The 18,919-nt window shown below is 41.0% G+C and overlaps 1 protein-coding gene across 3 annotated transcripts; it reads left to right on the plus strand.

Annotated features, from left to right (window-relative positions):
• The first annotated feature begins 337 nt into the window (after positions 1-337).
• Positions 338-8,987, plus strand: LOC139564306 (tetratricopeptide repeat protein 24-like). 3 transcript variants are annotated; one of them, XM_071383719.1, is made up of 13 exons: positions 340-565; positions 979-1,227; positions 1,593-1,886; positions 2,332-2,533; positions 2,642-2,848; positions 4,315-4,443; positions 4,699-4,820; positions 4,955-5,047; positions 5,394-5,472; positions 5,615-5,795; positions 7,114-7,199; positions 7,473-7,521; positions 7,613-8,987. In XM_071383719.1, the coding sequence occupies exons 2-13, from the start codon at positions 1,024-1,026 to the stop codon at positions 7,722-7,724; spliced, it is 1,758 nt and encodes a 585-aa protein (XP_071239820.1). In that variant the 5' UTR covers positions 340-565; positions 979-1,023; the 3' UTR covers positions 7,725-8,987. The 3 variants fall into 3 exon arrangements, 2 of the variants coding, with proteins under 2 accessions (XP_071239821.1, XP_071239820.1); XR_011672718.1 differs by lacking the exon at positions 7,613-8,987 and having other exon boundaries at positions 338-565; positions 5,615-5,722; positions 7,117-7,199; positions 7,473-7,493; XM_071383720.1 differs by lacking the exon at positions 7,473-7,521 and having other exon boundaries at positions 338-565.
• Positions 8,988-18,919: the final 9,932 nt, after the last annotated feature.

Below are 18,919 nucleotides of genomic sequence, written 5' to 3' on the forward strand. Positions count from 1 at the left end.
TCGGGGATTCGATCTAGCAACATTTCAGTTACTAGCCCAACGCTCTAACCACTAGGCTACCTGCCACCCATAAATAACTTTCGGGGAGATGTTTCCTTTTTTTATTTTTATTTTTATTATTATTCTTTTATTTATTATATATACTGTATATATATTTTTTATAAAACCTTTTTTTTAAATAAAAAAAAAAATATATATATAAAAAATATATATATATATATATATATATACATTTGTAAATAGTCATAACTAGCAATACGATATTTAAGTTGCTTCTTCAGTCCTTGTTAATTGTGCCTAAAATCATTTATATGGCCAACTACGCCTCACTTCCCATTTAATATTGCCATAGCAACAGACCTTCTACTTAATAGCTTTCCCTGGCTCCACAAAACAGTAACTCCATGACGTTAGCTAGCTAGCAAGCTAACAAGAAAAGCCAGCTAAAACGTGTGATATAGACTAACTAGGGTTTACGGCTGTACGGATAATTTACCAATGTATTTGTCAAGTTAACTAACTAATTGCGACTGCTCTGTCTTGGATGGCTGTTCATCTTGAAAATGTGAGTGAAATAGCTAACAAACTAGCTACGTTAGCCATGTTACCAAGACTCGAGAAGCTAATGCGTTAACTAGTCATGTGGTTTCAACTTCGGTGCACACCAGATGAGAGGAAAGTAGCTAAGTTAGCTAGCAAACAAGATAGACATCGGTCCATGCTACTTCTCAAAAATATTTATTTGAATGCGACAATTCTGGCTATATATGCCTAAAAGAAATGCTTTCAGTGATCACGTAATAGACTTAATAAAACATTTATTTGAAGAGGACAGGCACCGAGTGAGTCCTCATGTTGTTTGCCACATAGCTAGTACTCATTGTCACCAAAGGAGGGCAGTACTATCAGTGTCATGACCTGAGTGAGTGTGACTATAATCTGGACTTCATAATTATTTTGCTCTCCTCTTTCCATCAGTCTCCTCATAATGCTATACTGTAGCCACCCCCTGGCAAAATCAATATGGCATCTGATAGCTACCCATCACATGAGGGCAGGAAGAAGAAGAGTGACGGATGTGTAAAGAGCAAAGACAAAGAAGCTGATGTCCTGAAGGTCCGGGTGGACATAGAGGAGCTCACAGCCTCTGGCCACATTGCCCTAAAGCAAGGGTACTGCAAAGAAGCCCTCAGCTGTTTCAAAAAGGCCTTCAAAGCTTCCATAGAGGTGACATTACTTAGTCTACTTCCATGTTGTCCATTTTGAGACATTTTGTCCTGCACCTCACCCATATAATATAGGGCTTGCTAAAACTGTGAGAGGGAGAACTGAGCACCTGATTTTATTGTTTGGAAAATGTCCAGGCAACAAAAACTTGTCTGGTTCCAAGTCCAAATGGATTACAGTGTTTACACAATCTTTATTGTCCCCCAAATGGTAATTGGTTTTCACAACGACATACATCTGACAACCACAATATTTAGACATACTGTATGGAAGAAAGTCAAATATGCTGCATAATGTTTACTGGTACTTATGTTAGCTTTTATAATGTTTACGTTGCCTCTCTTACCATACTCTATCACCCACAGTTAAAGGAGACCAGGGTCCAGCAGGCATGTGCCTTTAACCTGGGAGCTGCCTACGTGGAGGCGGGTAAAGCCCTGAAGGGGCTGGACTTCCTGAAGCAGGCCCAGCCAGGAGAGAGGGGGGAGCGGGTAGCAGACCTCCAGTTCAACCTGGCCGTAGCCCATGAGACCCTGGGGAACCACGGCCAGGCGGCTGGTCACTACCTCCAGGCAGCCCAGCTGTACCGCTCCCAGGGGGACGGGGCCAGTGAGGGGGACACCTGCATGAAAATGTCCCACTGTCACCTGCTCCTAAAGGTCAGTCAGCTCCAGGTGTATGTTGTTTATGGTTCAGCTCAAGGATCAGATTACCCTGCCAAAAATCTCAACCCCTAACCATTAGAGGGGAACTGTAAAACGGCAGTAAACTGTACTTATATTTCTCACCTTAAGCCATTACAAAATTTAGGTGGGATACTCTCCTGAAGTTTGGAATGTCTCCTGGTGGTAATCCCTCATTATAAAAAAGCACAGCTTGGGCTTTTCTCGGAATGTATTGGATTGGTGTTAAATCATGTTAAGCCCATGTATCTAGATATGTATCGAATTGTCTTGAAAGGGAAAGATGCACATCCCTAATTTTTAAGAGCTTCTGCAATGTCTGACTGACTAATTTGAGATGTGTAGCAGCCAGGTCTATATACTGACAGCTCACTGACTGTCCTACATAGAGCTGGTTCTGATTCAAGCTGTGTCTTTGCAGGACTGGACCCAGGCAGCTCAGAGTTTCCAGAGGGCTGGGGAGAGCTACAGGATGGCAGGCAAGCTGGACTCAGCCACCATGGCCTACAAAGAGGCAGGGAGTCACATGCTCCAGTCAGATGACTTCACCATGGATGATATCATCACCGTGCTCACTGATTGCCTTGAGCTGAGCAACAACATCAAAGACCCAGAGTTGCTCGGTAGATAAACTGTCAGAGTAACTGAATTGAGGAAAAAACAAATGAGTAACAGCATTGTCAGTCAACAATTTGGTCACAGTTTTGGGACTTTATCACTCCGTCTTTCAGGTAAGGTGTACAACGACCTGGGCCTGAGTTTCTCCCAGCTGAAGTTGTTCCAGGAGGCAGCCGGGTGCTATGAGCGGGCCCTGCCCCTGGCCAGCACCAGGCCCAGCAGGCTGGCCGTGGTCCTACAGAACCTGGGAGCCGTTCACAACACACTGAGCCAGTACCGGCAGGCCCTGGACTACCACCTCCAGGCAGCCAGCCTGCATGGTGAGCTTATTACGTCAATTACGCTGGAGAGTTTAGTTATACTGTATTTTCTGCACAGTTCAGTGCTGTTATGTACTGCATGTAGTAATGATATGCCATTTAGCATGCGCTTTTCTCCAAAGTACTCTGCGTGCATATTTTTTCATATGAGTGGTGCAAGCACTCTACCAACTGAGCCGCAGAGGATCATGTGTGTGTGAGGAACATGTCACCTGAGGCGTGTAGGAGTAATTGTTTAGGCAGAGGGGCAGACCATTCCTCAAACATTTCATTATAACGTAAACTCACTCACTTTTGTACATCGCCTTGGTCCGTACAATTGACCTTATTTTAGCGCCCAAAAAACGTAATACCATTGTAAAGCACAATTTCTCCACTTTCCAACAACATCCATGACGGGACCTCCACGTTGCCCGTTTCTGCATGATTCAAGAAGGCAATGAGCACCGTCAGGTCTTTTTAAAAATGGCGGATGGGGAAGTGAAACTAATGCGTGATAGTGAGGGAGAGATGTCGTGTGGGGAAACGGCTTTTTTTCACTCGATCTGTCCAACTTATCACCTTATCACCTCTAAAATGTAAATAAAACACTATAAATAGTTTATATAATGTGTCATTACATACCTATTTGAAGGTTTGTGTCAAATTTGAATCTGGTTTTTAGGGCGGTGCTAAAGTGATCTTCAGAAGTAAACAGCGGCTTTTGAAAGTCATGATCGCTTGCAGTGATGACGCAAAAAATGACTACGTATCCCCCCTTACTCCCGTCACTGTCCATTTCATGTTTTTATACGATGAGAGAAGTGCTACACCTGGTGGAGAGAGATTGTAAGACAGAATTGTTGCTTTATGTGTGCTGTACACGCATGACACGTCACGATGTAACGGAGGGTCAGTTTTTCTCAACTTTTCTCCAATACTATAGAGTCATTACCATGTCGATCAACGCTTGAATAGAAACCTAGTTCACACCCCCGATTTTGAAGTCAACACATTCACTACAGTCCCATTAGTTTTCTTTGCAGCCTCGTTTGAATGTCGCGGTTGCGCACATTTGTACGGAATGGGGTGAGTTTACGTTACCCTGATTAATCCTTTACAGTATCTTGGTCTGTCTGTGTGTCCAGTACTCTCCATGCCTCTAATCTGTCTCTGTGAGCAGCTCTCACATTAGCAACAGAGAAAAGTGTGTGTGTGTGTGTGTGTGTGTGTGCAGGGGTGTGTGGGCTGAGATTCCACTGAGGCAATCCCATGGGGACTTACAGTGTGCTTACCACAGCACCACTGAGTGACTCACACACTGTTATGTCTTGTGCGTATGTGCATGTCATTTTTTGCTGTTGGGGATGTGAGCATGACATTATAGCTACTTATTCTTTTTTTAAGTGGGAAAAACTGATCTCTCTCTGATAACCCTCCCCCTTTCTCCCCCCTTCTCTTTCCCCCTCATTCTGTGTGACTGTCAGGGTATTTGGGCAGTCGTCGTGCTCAGGGCCGCTGCTTCAGTAACTTGGCCTTTGCTCTCAGTCAGCTGGGGGAGCATGAGGAGGCAGCAGAGAACTACCTCCACGCCCTGCAGGCCTTCAAAGACACTGGTACAAAATCAAGTCCAACTTCATTCTTTATAAGAATAATAATAAGCACATTTTTCATGTTGAAGTGTGTTCTAAATGTTTGAACAAACTATTAATGACTCTTTACATCCATTGACCCCTTTTGACACTTTAAGTCTCTCTCTCTCTTTCTCCCTTGTTTACCCAACTTTCTCAATGTCTCCTTATATTTATCTTTCTTCTTCCTCCTTTTCTCTCTCTATCTCTCATATATATATATATATATATAATCTCTAGATGACTATAAGGGCCAATGGCAGACTTGTGAGTGTTTAGGGGAAGCTCGATTTAAGTTGAGAGACCTGGAGAGAGCCACCCTCTACTACAAACAAGCTCTGGGTTTACTGTCAAATTGCAAGGTAAAGAGGTCACTACTACAAATACACCAACCCATACAATCGATCCTCAATAGAATATACTTTTTCAGTTATGTATGGTTGCTCAGACCTTATCAGACCATATAACGTTGGTTAACCGCCTTCTTCATTTCCAGGACTCGTCCAGCTTGGTCCAGGAGCGTCTGGTCAACAAGCTGAGTGAGGCCCTGCAACACAGGCTGTCACTGATCACCCCTGGAAAACCCCGGGTAGGTACTGTCTGGACACCACACTCCTGACCATCATACTCAGTTGCAGGAAAACAAACTGATTTGTTTATCAGCCAGTATCTAGTTAATATATCAACACTATAACCAGATAATATATCAACCATCTTCTGGTCTGTTGGTGTCTGTTGGTGTCTGTTGGTGTCTGTTGGTGTGTGTTGGTGTGTGTTGGTGTGTGTGTGTGTGTGTGTGTGTGTGTGTGTGTGTGTGTGTGTGTGTGTGTGTGTGTGTGTGTGTGTGTGTGTGTGTGTGTGTGTGTGTGTGTGTGTGTGTGTGTGTGTGTGTGATGTGCCTGCTTGCGTGAAAACCATCACTACACTCTGCATAGAGATGTCTCGGCCCTCGTCTACACACTCAAAATAGAAAAGCTGTTCTGAATGGCCATAGGGCAAAGAATGAGCCCCAAGGTGAGGACCTTCAGCTTATATGTTGACTGTGAAAAATGGTTCCATTTCAAGCCACTTTCAACTCTCTTGTAGAACTTGTAAGTGTACTCATGTGTTTATACAGTTTTATCTCCTGTGTACTGACTGGGCTGTTGTTCCATAGTCAGTGGAGCTGGCTCAGCAGAGGTGTCTACTGGAGAGCCGGGGAAGGAGGAGGAAGCCCCGGAGCCAGATGGAGAACAGGCACACACAGTGACCATAGGAGAAGCAGGTGACTCCCAGTCACCGGTGACGGGATCTCTCACTGAGCAGCCGGGCTATCGGACTGTGCTGCCAGGGGCAAACAGGAAGGGCATTTAACACACACACACACTGTAAACATCATCATACAGGCTCACTCAGTGCACATTATCACTAATTTACTGTACATATTAGCACACATACACTACCGTTCAAAAGTTTGGGTCACTTAGAAATGTCCTTGTTTTTGAAAGAAAAGCACATTTTTTGTCCATTAGAATAACATCAAATTGATCAGAAATACAGTGTAGACATTTGTTAATGTTGTAAATGACTATTGTAGCCGGAACCAGCTGATTTTTAATGGAATATCTACATAGGCGTACAGAGGCCCATTATCAGCAACCATCACTCCTGTGTTCCAATGGCACGTTGTGTTAGCTAATCCAAGTTTATCATTTTAAAAGGCTAATTGATCATTAGAAACCCTTTTTCAATTATGCTAGCACAGTTGAAAACTGTTGTTCTGATTAAAGAAGCAATAAAACTGGCCTTCTTTAGACTAGTTGAGTATCTGGAGCATCAGCATTTGTGGGTTTGATTACAGGCTCAAAATGGCCAGAAACAAATAACTTTCTTCTGAAACTCGTCAGTCTATTCTTGTTCTGAGAAATGAAGGCGGTTCCATGCGAGAAATTTACATCATTAACAATGTCTACACTGTATTTCTGATCAATTTGATGTTATTTTAATGGACAAAAAATTTGCTTTTCTTTCAAAAACAAGGACATTTCTAAGTGACCCCAAACTTTTGAACGGTAGTGTACATAGCTGCACCATTATACACACGTGCATAGCCCAATAACACCCATCCAGACAACCCATAAATAAACCCAGGGTAATTTTACTTGTTGTGATTAGCGCACTGGAAAATCAAACACGTTTTCATTTCGTGCCACCAGACTCCGGCCTCTTAAATTGTTTATTTTTGCAGAATGTCGTTAAGGTATAAACACCTATTGGGTTTTCTTAAATTACACTGAAGAAAATGAGCTCTGGGAGTGTCTGCTCTGCAGAGAAGAATAGAATCATGGGGAAATGGAGAGTCATTAGCCAGTCACAGATATATCATAAGAGCACCAGCAGAGAAAACAAAACCCCATACATAATTAATCTGCATGGGGATGACCTTGGCTTCCACTGATGATTCACTACCATCCCCCTGTAAACACACACTCATTTCTGCATAGCTGCACTATGTTTGTTCTCCCGTTCCCAGAGAAACCATATATCTAAGATGCCTTTAACTTGGCATTGCTGTGTGTGTGTGGCCAATGTTACACTGCTGCTTGTCATTTAAATTATTATTGAAAAGTTATTTTTGAGATGATCATGTTTGAGCGTGCCTCTTCCTCTCACCTCCAGGAACCTGAATAATACATATGAGCAGCCCGACCCCCATTACCAGAACCAGGACCCATCAAACCACCCTGTACTCACCCAGCAGAGTAAGAACCACTCCCCTCAATCTTAACCTGAGACACGGGTGCACAACATGAACTTTTTTACAAATCTCCCATTGGGGAAGTAGCTAGCTACTAGCTATAACTAGTGTGTGGGCTAAGTAGTCCTTATTTGGACAGAGGACCACTAGCATGTTAAAATAACACTATCATTTATTTATTTTTCATCCACATTCTGCACGTTACAAGAAAGTAATGGCTATGTTATCAAAAGCTTTGTTCAAACAATTTTTACTGTTTGTTATAATCCCTCTGTAGGCGAGCATTTATATCAGAGCATTAAACCGATGACAACACAGACTAACAGGTACATAATGTTTGTCTGTGAGTTATTGCCAGTGATCGGCTTTGGTTTGAGTAATCATTGATACTGACTGAACACGTATCATGTGTTTTAGTGAGACTCCATTGTCCGAGAGCTCCGAAGTTTCACCCACTGCTGCGTCAGATAATGAAGAGACCATACCCCTGTTAAAGAAACGGAGGTCCCAAATCTGCACGGTCATGTGACTAGATGCAAGTCCAGGCTAATGTGGTTGGTTAATTGCAAGTATTCATAGTAATGACTCTATTGAGTGTATTTCTATGGGTAAAATCTGCTCTTTGCAAATTGGTATAAAAAATACTAATGCACATGTAAGTAAGTGCTACTCTATAATATTGTCTGTCTCATCTCCTGCACGTACAAGTGTTGCCTTGTCATTGCATTTGTCTTCCAAACAATCTCTGTGTGTATGCTGGTCATTGTCCCCCACAATGAAATCGGGGAAGGCACTGTGGATCTGTTTCCGTCCGTTAGTAGGTTCATATGTTAGTCACAAGCGATATCTCAGACAGCACCCGGTTTTGACTAAACTTGGGTGAATGATGCGTCTTGCCATAGCGTTACGGCATTTAGAAAATTACACTGATTGGCCAGATGGTGGCTCTGTAACGAGATTGAAAATGCAAACTTTGAAAGGTCACGTCCCTCACCCCTTAAGTCATGAAATTTAGTCGATCGGTCCCTGTCTTCACAAGGAACAAGTTTGTCTCGGGACCCATAAGTTCCGCCATGATGGATTTTATGCTATTTTGAATTGTGTGAAGAACAGTTAACGCTACTCTTCTGTTACCTGAATGACCGATCTGCACAAAACTTGATATGTGGCATTTATGGAAAACGATCTCTCTATGTAAAATTTTCCAGACTGGTAGCTAAAACAACATGGCCGCTATTGACCAATAAACATTCACGTGGGTGTGGTCTGGCACAACTGCATATAAATCAGTCAAGGATATTCATATTGTAACAGAATTTGGTACACATGTTGCAAACACTGTCAAGACTCAACATATGCAAGAACATTCATATCGACCTTGCGGTGGCGCTATAACGGGTGTATATCTGTTGATCTGTTTGACTTAGTGATGAAATTTGGCACACATGTTTAGGGATATGAGCTAACCCACACGATATCTCAGACACCACTGGCCCAATTTTGATGAAATTTGGGTGAATGATTAGTCATGCCATAGAGATCTGGCATTGACAAAATTACACTTATTGGGCCTGGGGGAAGGGGGCTATAGTAATCAACTTCTACATACGTTAGTCATTTGTGGGGGATGACATGTTTACTGTTGCCTTATTTCAAGGTATCTTGGTAGTCAATATTCTAAGATTGTCATATTGTGTATCATTTATTTGATCATGCTAACTTAATTCTGCTCTTCTCTTGAATCATGGTTGTACAATTTGAAATAAATGTAATCTGTTTTTGAAGTATTTAACTCTGATCCTTTGTAAATTATGAGTCACCCCAAGTCTTAACAAAGCCATCGTCGTTGATCATTGCTACAAGAGAACACACAAAAGAACAAGCACACAATCTGTTTTGAATTGGTTTTCCTAAAGGGCACACTTTGAGAAAATAGGCCTAACCTTTAATTAAATGCAAATGGAGGGTAAATTAAACTTGGCCGCTTCAATCGACTTGTTAAACATGTTAATGAAACATTTTCATTATGCCTCAGCTATGGCAGAGGTCACGTTCACAGTTTTCACAAGTCAAATTGGGGATGGCAAGAGTCAATCTATTGTAAAGAAAACACATTCCATGCATTTGTTTATGGTAAAGAGTGTTCTAACTAAAGTGTAAGCTTTACCCATCACATGGATTGATAATAGGTCTACAATTGAAGCTACATGAATGAAAGGGTTTGATGGAGATCTTAATGACACTTTCAAACAGATTGTTCACTAAACAATTGTATTCTATTTTTTAACTATACGCATAATCACATCCTTTGCCGCTTTTGAGTGGCAATGTAGAAATGATGCCAACAACGCGCAGGGAAACATGCGTCACTCATGATGTAGGCTCAAGTTTACTTTGCCCAACTAGTCAATAAAATCCTGCCTTTTATTGACAAAGTGCTGTCGTAACTTCTGACTCTTCGGAGTCGGTCTCTATCGAATCTCATCCTAATATATCTCATGATCTTTGATTAACTGGTTAATAAACTGGTTTGATTTAAATGGTTAATAAAACGTGGTCGGATCATTTTCAATCTGAACGCGAGTAAACATTCCTTTCTTTTTTTTTGACTTCACAGACCTTTCAGAGGGCAGATACTCAACATGGAAAAGGGCACCCCCTGCTCAACTCAATTTAAACAAAAAATATATATATTTATATTATTATTTCATTTCTTACTGAACAGACAGTAGTTCTCTAACTTTTGCAAATGTATTTCAATGTAGGGAGATGTGTAAATGTACCATTGTTACCCAGAGGAGGGTCATGCTTTTTCAATTTCAGTCAGTGGGAGGGTTTAGTCTTTTTTATTTACTTATTTTTTTATTTTTTTTGTCCAGGGGAGGGTCATGTAATTTGTAATCGATTAAATGTCATATTGCTCAGTGTTTTAGAATTAGTATGATGCCCCTCATCCCTGATTATCTGCTGGGTGTGCAATATCAAGTGTGCCTAGTGTGGTCTCAATAAAATGATCCATAGCCTATACTATAGGCCAAGGGTGGGCAAACTTTTTGGCTCGAGGGCCACATCGGGATTTCGAAATTCAATGGAGGGCCGCATTTTTGGGGGGACCAATTGTTTGTTAAAATCAATTTGCGGGGGCCTCTCGAGTGGTGCAGTGGTCTAAGGCACTGCATCGCCATGCTTGAGGCGTCACTACAGACCCGGTTTCGATCCCAGGCTGTGTCACAGCTGGCTGTGACTGGGAGACCCACGAGGCAGCGCACAATTGGCCCAGCGTTGTCCGGGTTAGGAGAGGGTTTGGCAGGCCGAGATTTCCTTGTCCCATTGTGCTCTAGCGACTCCTGTGGTGGGCCGGGCGCATGCACGCCAGGTTCCCGCTGCTATGATTGTATAAGGAAATGCATGATGAAGTGCTGCTGCACATAGGCTATCAGCCATCCAGATCGAAAATTGATGTGTGAATCAAATGTTATGCTGCTCTGGCATTACTGTTTATATTTAAACTAGTTAGCTTGCTACAGACGCTCCACCAGTGACTGCATTTCAAGCCATGCATGTTTGGATACTGGGCAAGCGCAATCTCCATGAGTGCTGAGCAATTAACCGAAATGTCGGTTATTTTTTGGTTTTTAAACAACTAATTGACCAATGTACGTTTAAATGATTTGAATTCCATTTTGTTCGTTTTTTTTTTTTGTGAGCTCAATGCGCAGTTTATGTAGGGATAAATCGGATCAAGCCTGAACTATGCAATGTAGTAGGTTTAGTTTCCAACAGACCAATATTCTACATACATTAGCACAGAAAACATGGTAATTAACTACAATGACAATAATCCATTGCGCACCTGCATACTTGTCCGGTCTGTGTGAAGCACTGAGCTATAATAAGAACGGTGTGGAGCAGACACGGGGTGATTGATACTTGGCATTCAGCAGTCAATAAAGTATGTCTTATTTACTTTGAAGAACTACTAAAATGTTGATTTTTGTCAGACTGCATAGGCAGCAGGTCTATAGAGATGAGATGATGACTTGGAATTAAATAATAAAGTAATCAAATAAAACAATTTATTCACATTACTTTACTTTAATAAAATGTGGTTAGTAAGTGATAAGCAGTAATGGGCATCACTAACATGATATATATACAGAACATGTCGGTTTTTTTAGTTTTTTTTATATGTATTTATTTTACTTTTAATTGTTTTATTCTGTGTTGTTATAACATTCGACCCACACAATGCATAGTGAATTTAATGTCTAAAAAAAGAAACCGAACCTACCTCAGAAAGCCCTAATCGCTCAGCACTAATCTCCATACAGGGCAGACTGGGAAAAAGTCACAACCGGGCTCACATGAGCTCCATACAAGGCAGACCAACGGTTGGGGTGGGGGTGGGGGTGTGGGGTGGCGAATTTGACGTCATCACGACGACTAGGTGGAAGTGGGTTCAGAACAACAATGACAAAAACTGTATACAAAAAATATAAAATTATACCACCACACAAAAGAACATTTGGCAAGTAGGAGGGAAAAGGGACAGGTGTTCTGACACAGGTAGACCCATATTTGTGCACGCGCCTGCAAACCAAATAATCTGTAGTCTATGCTTTTGATGCACCAGGTTTATTTTCAGCACTTCAGCACCTGCGTGTATGGACAGCTCCCCTCCCCATGTCTATTTTTGAGGAACGCAAGTAGTGGGATAGAGTGGTCTGTTGAACTGCACTGTAGCTGCAGAACCTATTTCACCAACATCAGAGCCCGACAAGGATTGGACATTGGACAATTTGGGAAACTCCCATGGATATTGACATATACAAAAAGAAAACTGAAAGATGGATCAACCGAAACGCTGAAATTGTTGTAGGCCTACTTTGGAGACGAATACGTAATTTTGGTTTTCAAATATTTTTGATGCTGCGGTAACTGAAGATAATACATATATTTCATTGCATGACGGCTTAGCTGATCAATTGGAATAGACGACATTGTATCAGAGAGAAAGTGTGCTTTGTGGCATATTGTGAGGAATGCGCGCATTCCAAGTGAGTTGAGCGTTAAACAAGGTAAGAGTGAACATAGTCCTGTAATATATCTCACTGCATGTTGTCATTATGTGGACAGATGACTAGCCTACATAAACGTGTTATAGGATTAATTGGACTAATTGGACTAACTGTTGTATAGCCTACATTATAGTGGCATAACAATCAATAAATATCCTAATTTGTTAAAGGACTATATTGTACGAAACAATCAATAGAATAAAATATGCAATATCCCTGCATATCTACGCTTCTTGTCCAGTTACTCCATGAAAACAAACACATTTCCAAAATATAAAGGCAAAACGTTACAAATATATAGGTCTTATACTTTCATTTTTTTACCTTTCATTTTCAAAGGTTAGGTTAAAAGGTTTTTCCCTCCACTTAAAGTTTATAATCCCATTGACCCATCCATCAGATTGCTGCAGTTTCTGAATCGACCGCGACGTTTTACCTTGCACACACACCAATATAGCAAAAGCAGTGACGCCAACCGAAATATGTCTTCCGCATTTAACCCAACCCCTCTGAATCAGATAGGTGCGGGGAGCTGCCTTACAACGTTCACGGCGTACGGGGAGTAGTTGTTGGGGGTTAACTGCCTTGCTCAAGAGTAGAACGGCTCGGGGTTTCGATATAGGACTTATATTACCACCGCTTTGCAGTGACGCCAAAAAATTATTCATGAATGTACACTGTAAACACTGCCCTAGTCCCTAGTAGGCTACTGGTGCATGCTGGGATGATCGATTTACTGCGTGGAACTTGATCCCAATGTCCTTCAGACACCTTCGCGTGCCGGTGTCAGTGATTCTTCAGTGGATGGGAGAACAGACACTAAAAATAACTAATTCTATTACATGATTAACACCCATTCAAGACTTCATTTTGAATATGTTAACATATTGAGAGGAGACAGAGTGAGGATCAGCGTTGAAAGACTTAGTTAATGAGAGTGAGATGGTGAGAAAGTGTGTGTGTGTGGCATAGGAAAGGCATAATTAATGTTGAATTAATTAAAGTGAGATGGTGAGAGAGACAAAGTGATAGAGGGAGTGTGTGTGTGGCATAGGACACACACACTTGGTCCAAGGTCATCTAAACTGAAAGGGGGATATGGTTGGGTATTCTATATCAGGGAGACAACGAGAAAGGTTGTCTTTGTGCTGCTACTTTAAGTGCAGTGCTGTGTCAATGTTCTCAGCATCAGTACTGGGGCCATCGGGGATCTGACGGGGCCGAATAGAAACAAGTCATGGTCAGAAGAGGCTGAAAATGACCAGTATATCAATCTAATGTGCCTTTCCCTGTGTTACAAACCAAGAACGAACACCATCTCTGCATATGAGTCATTACACATGACAATGCCCTTTGTAAAAGATTTATAAACTCCATTCATTCCCAGGGTAGGCTGACAAACTAAATGAGCTAATGAGGAATCCGTTGCACCAGTTTACTTTTTCGGCACATTCTGGTGTGACATTTCTCTCTGGCGGATAGCAGAAGTCTCCCTGTCCCAATGTCCCTGCTGTAGAAACACATGATCTTCTTCTTCTTTAGTATTCACAGGGCAATGTGTTTGGAGAGGGTGTTGACAGCTCTGGAGTGGGGGAGGTCAGGCTCTGCAGTCCTCTACATCGACTTTCAAGCCAATAGTCAGCAGGCAGACGGCACATGTAGCCTAAACAACACTGGCTTTTTGTGTTTCCAGGTTCAGTGTCATTCCATCTTACTCTAGGTGAACAGTTCATGTGTTTGAGTACTCGTTAATAATGTTTTGACGATTGTTGATTGGTGGTGTTTAAATCTATTGCACTTGCTAAGAGAAGATGTATAGTCACTGTGACATACTGTCTGATCATCTTATCTCATTTGATATTATGCTGTAAGATCAAATGAATGATGATGAATACAGATCATTTATCTGATCATTCTATCATAATCCTATTTCCAACCTTATTACCTCTGATATGTGTGTGATATACATGAAGTCCTCCTGGATCAGCCTCTCACTTTGAGGCTTTGTCATTACACTTTTATGTGCAAAGACATCTCGCTCCCCCACTATGGTCCATTGTGTACGTCACTGTGCCATTATGAATCACAGTCCACAAACAGTGCACACAATGATGCTATAGGGCACTGATTGCAGTCCTCTGGGGCTAGGACACAACACAGGCCAGGTTATTGTGCTCTGTGTGTGCGCTGATTGCATTGGCCATAAAGTGGTATAAAAACAGATCCATCATGGTCAGAGTCAACGTGGTTATTTACTGGTAGGTAGGCCTCTATTACAACCCAATTGGGGTCACAGAATCGGATCAGGTTGGATCACTGTTTTCCAAAGTAATGATTGCAATGCTTCTCACCAACACTACAGCCTATTTGAAACACTAGGTCCGGTATTGCTTATTAAGCATAGGATTTAATGTCTGTTTTTTCAATACAGAGCATTTATCCCAAGTCCAATTCCACACAGAGCCTTCCATTCAAGCATACATCCTATGTACATTTCCTCCCAAACATCTGTTATGAAAAGTACAGTAGCATCAATATGGCCATTTTCCTAGTGTTCAAGACTTCAGATAAATATGTTACACTGGGCAAGAGTTTAGCTGACATGCCAAACCTGTGTCTAGCTAACAGAATAGAGGGATATTTGGGAGGCCAACTAGAGCCATAAAAACAGCAGTTATGAGTAGGGAAGATGCAACGCTGGTGCGATTACTGTGTGAGTTATACCGCAGAGGTTTGTTATTAGCAGGGGAGGCTGCCTCATGTCTCATTAGTGACAAAACAGTGTGTTGAATACCCATACATCTCCACTGGCCTTCTGTGTATAGTTGAGCAATAACAGGCAGCGTCATATTCTGATTACCAGGAGATTACAATATGTCACCGTGCGATTCTGTCATTCGGATAATTGTTTATCATCTTGATGCCATTACGCACCATGCACAAACTGGCTGAATCAACGTTGTTTCAACTTAATTTGTCAACGTATTGTGATGTGGAATCTGCGTGTAAAATACATTGGATTTTTAAAAAGTCATCAATTGTGGTTTTGAGGGTGAAATTTCAGCCTCAGGATTATGTCATTATGGTAACCAAATTTAAACATAGACAAACCGTGTGTAAAATATGTTGAATTTGTACCTTTAAAACGACGTCAGATCTTCAACATTAAAAAATCCACTGTCAGAAAACAACAATAGGCTGGGCAGTACCTCCTACTGGAGAATCTACCCTTTGGTCTCCCATCCAGGGTTTTAAGCTTTTAACCAATCCCAGCCCTGTTTAGCTATGCTATTTGTCACTGACTATTACTAATGTGCAGTCATGAGAAATATTGTTGGGAAGTCTCCACTTAAAACTAAATAGATTCAGTGTTGCTATCAAAGTCATTCCACAGGGTAGGTTTAACAGAGCAAATGAAATGTGACCATACTTTATCACTCATATAACATCAGTGATGCTATTGAGGCCTGTATAGCATTTGGGAAGTCATCAACCGCTATTGTTTCAATTAAACCCAGAATTCAACAAAGAATAGACAATACCAACTTAATTTAAGGTGCATTTAAAGTATGAAGACATGAATCCAACATATCAATTATTAATTTGTAGACAAACTGGAATTAAAGCCAAACTAAATCAGTGGCACAGATGGAACTATCCAAGCAGAATATACATCTTCTTCAAATGTTGATATTTGGTTGCATTTACAACCAAAAACAATTCAATATCACTTTTGAAATACAATAAATAGCCTATTAACTTGTCCACAAGTTAACAAATTAGATGTTGGATTCACGTCTCCAACTCAACCAAAAATATAAGTTAAAGAAATGGATTAAGACAGTGGCTTAGCTCTAACTATCCAAGCAGTATATACATCTCCTTTAAATGTTGATATTTGGTTGAGTTGTCAACCAAACAGAATTAAATATTACTTTTGTAATACAGTAAATAGTCTAAAGTTAAGGCTATCTTCCAAACTAATGTAACATTCAACCTTAAAATTAGTAATACATCCATTGGCACATTTTTAGGTTACTGTAGCTATACAATTCTTCTTATGTAATCATATAAAACATGCATGTTCAAGATAGTATGCATAGGACGTTGCAGGTCAATGGAGATCTTCATTATTGCTGTAACAATCTGCACAGAATTTCGAACGGCATTAATGTAATCTCAACTGCAATACAGGTCATTTGGTTCTGCTATTAGATGAATTAAACACAGGGATAACACATTTTTAGATTACTGTAGCTATACATTTCTTCTTGGGTAATATTTCTTCTTCCTTTTCTTCTTACAGTCCCTGGTTCGATTCCAGGCTGTATCACATCCAGCTGTGATTGGGAGTTCCATAGAGCGGTGCAATATTGGCCCAGCATCGTCCGGGTTTGGCCGGGGTAGGCCGTCATTGTAAATAAGAATTTGTTCTTAACTGACTTGCCTAGTTAAATAAAGGCTAAAAAAGTTTTTTTTTTTTTTTTATTATTTAAAAAACAAAATATCTGACATTGTATTCCCATTTTAACTTTACTGTGCTTTTAGATGGTTGAAAGTGCAGTGATACACATTTGGGTGAAAATGAAACCAAATGAAAATTAAACCAAAAATCAGACATTGTTTTTCCATTGGAATTTGGTTGTGCTTTTAGATGGTTGAAAGCATAGTGATAACACATTGGCAATTCAACTAACTTTTGGCTGTCTTTTTGAGTGGGTGAATATATATTGTAATCTCACTGATCAACTTCTCAACCAAATATTACCCAATTATCCACGTTGAAATGATGTGGTGTGCCCAGTGGGTACGCTTCTCTCTGATGAGTTGGTTGGTGGACTAAGTGATGAAATGAAAAACAACCATATTAATGTAGTGTATGCTGTTTATCAGTCGCATGAGGTCTTATTTTACATTAATAATCACTTATCCTATCCAGAGCAATGTAGAATAACTGACGGCGCATAAAAACTTTGATGTGTATATGATAATAATGTATGTAATCACGATAAGGATATACAGTGGGGCAAAAAAGTATTTAGTCAGCCACCAATAGTGCAACTTCTCCCACTTAAAAAGATGAGAGAGGCCTGTAATTTTCATCATAGCTACACTTCAACTATGACAGACAAAATGAGAGACAACAATCCAGAAAATCACACTGTAGGATTTTTAATGAATTTATTTGCAAATTATGGTGGAAAATAAGTATTTGGTCAATAACAAAAGTTTATCTCAATACTTTGTTATATACCCTTTGTTGGCAATGACAGATGTCAAACGTTTTCTGTAAGTCTTCACAAGGTTTTCACACACTGTTGCTGGTATTTTGGCCCATTCCTCCATGCAGATCTCCTCTAGAGCAGTGATGTTTTGGGGCTGTTGCTGGGCAACACGGACTTTCAACTCCCTCCAAAGATTTTCTATGGGGTTGAGATCTGGAGACCGGCTAGGCCACTACAGGACCTTGAAATGCTTCTTACGAAGCCACTCCTTCATTGCCCGGGCGGTGTGTTTGGGATCATTGTCATGCTGAAAGACCCAGCCACGTTTCATCTTCAATGCCCTTGCTGATGGAAGGAGGTTTTCACTCAAAATCTCACGATACATGGCCCCATTCATTCTTTCCTTTACACGGATCAGTCGTCCTGGTCCCTTTGCAGAAAAACAGCCCCAAAGCATGATGTTTCCACCCCCATGCTTCACAGTAGGTATGGTGTTCTTTGGATGCAACTCAGCATTCTTTGTCCTCCAAACACGACGAGTTGAGTTTTTACCAAAAAGTTATATTTTGGTTTCATCTGACCATATGACATTCTCCCAATCTTCTTCTGGATCATCCAAATGCTCTCTAGCAAACTTCAGACAGGCCTGGACATGTACTGGCTTAAGCAGGAGGACATGTCTGGCACTGCAGGATTTGAGTCCCTGGCGGCGTAGTGTGTTACTGATGGTAGGCTTTGTTACTTTGGTCCCAGCTCTCCGCAGGTCATTCACTAGGTCCCCCCGTGTGGTTCTGGGATTTTTGCTCACTGTTCTTGTGATCATTTTGACCCCACGGGGTGAGATCTTGCGTGGAGCCCCAGATCGAGGGAGATTATCAGTGGTCTTGTATGTCTTCCATTTCCTAATAATTGCTCCCACAGTTGATTTCTTCAAACCAAGCTGCTTACCTATTGCAGATTCAGTCTTCCCAGCCTGGTGCAGGTCTACAATTTTGTTTCTGGTGTCCTTTGACAGCTCTTTGGTCTTGGCCATAGTGGAGTTTGGAGTGTGACTGTTTGAGGTTGTGGACAGGTGTCTTTTATACTGATAACAAGTTCAAACAGGTGCCATTAATACAGGTAACGAGTGGAGGACAGAGGAGCCTCTTAAAGAAGAAGTTACAGGTCTGTGAGAGCCAGAAATCTTGCTTGTTTGTAGGTGACCAAATACTTATTTTCCACCATAATTTGCAAATAAAGTCATTAAAAATCCTACAATGTGATTTTCTGGATTTTTTTTTCTCATTTTGTCTGTCATAGTTGAAGTGTACCTATGATGAAAATTACAGGTCTCTCTCATCTTTTTAAGTGGGAGAACTTGCACAATTGGTGGCTGACTAAATACTTTTTTTGCCCCACTGTACATGTTTTACTTTATCTAC

Source organism: Salvelinus alpinus, chromosome 35 (assembly GCF_045679555.1).
Source record: "Salvelinus alpinus chromosome 35, SLU_Salpinus.1, whole genome shotgun sequence".
NCBI classification, from domain to species: domain Eukaryota; kingdom Metazoa; phylum Chordata; class Actinopteri; order Salmoniformes; family Salmonidae; genus Salvelinus; species Salvelinus alpinus.

Excerpts from the sequence above, each read along its gene's own strand:
- LOC139564306 (XM_071383719.1), top strand. The coding sequence starts at position 1,024 with ATGGCATCTGATAGCTACCCATCACATGAGGGCAGGAAGAAGAAGAGT. Across the intron at positions 5,048-5,393 it reads TCACCCCTGGAAAACCCCGG|AGATGTCTCGGCCCTCGTCT; the intron begins GTAGGTACTGTC and ends CACTCTGCATAG. Across the intron at positions 5,473-5,614 it reads GGCAAAGAATGAGCCCCAAG|TCAGTGGAGCTGGCTCAGCA; the intron begins GTGAGGACCTTC and ends GTTGTTCCATAG.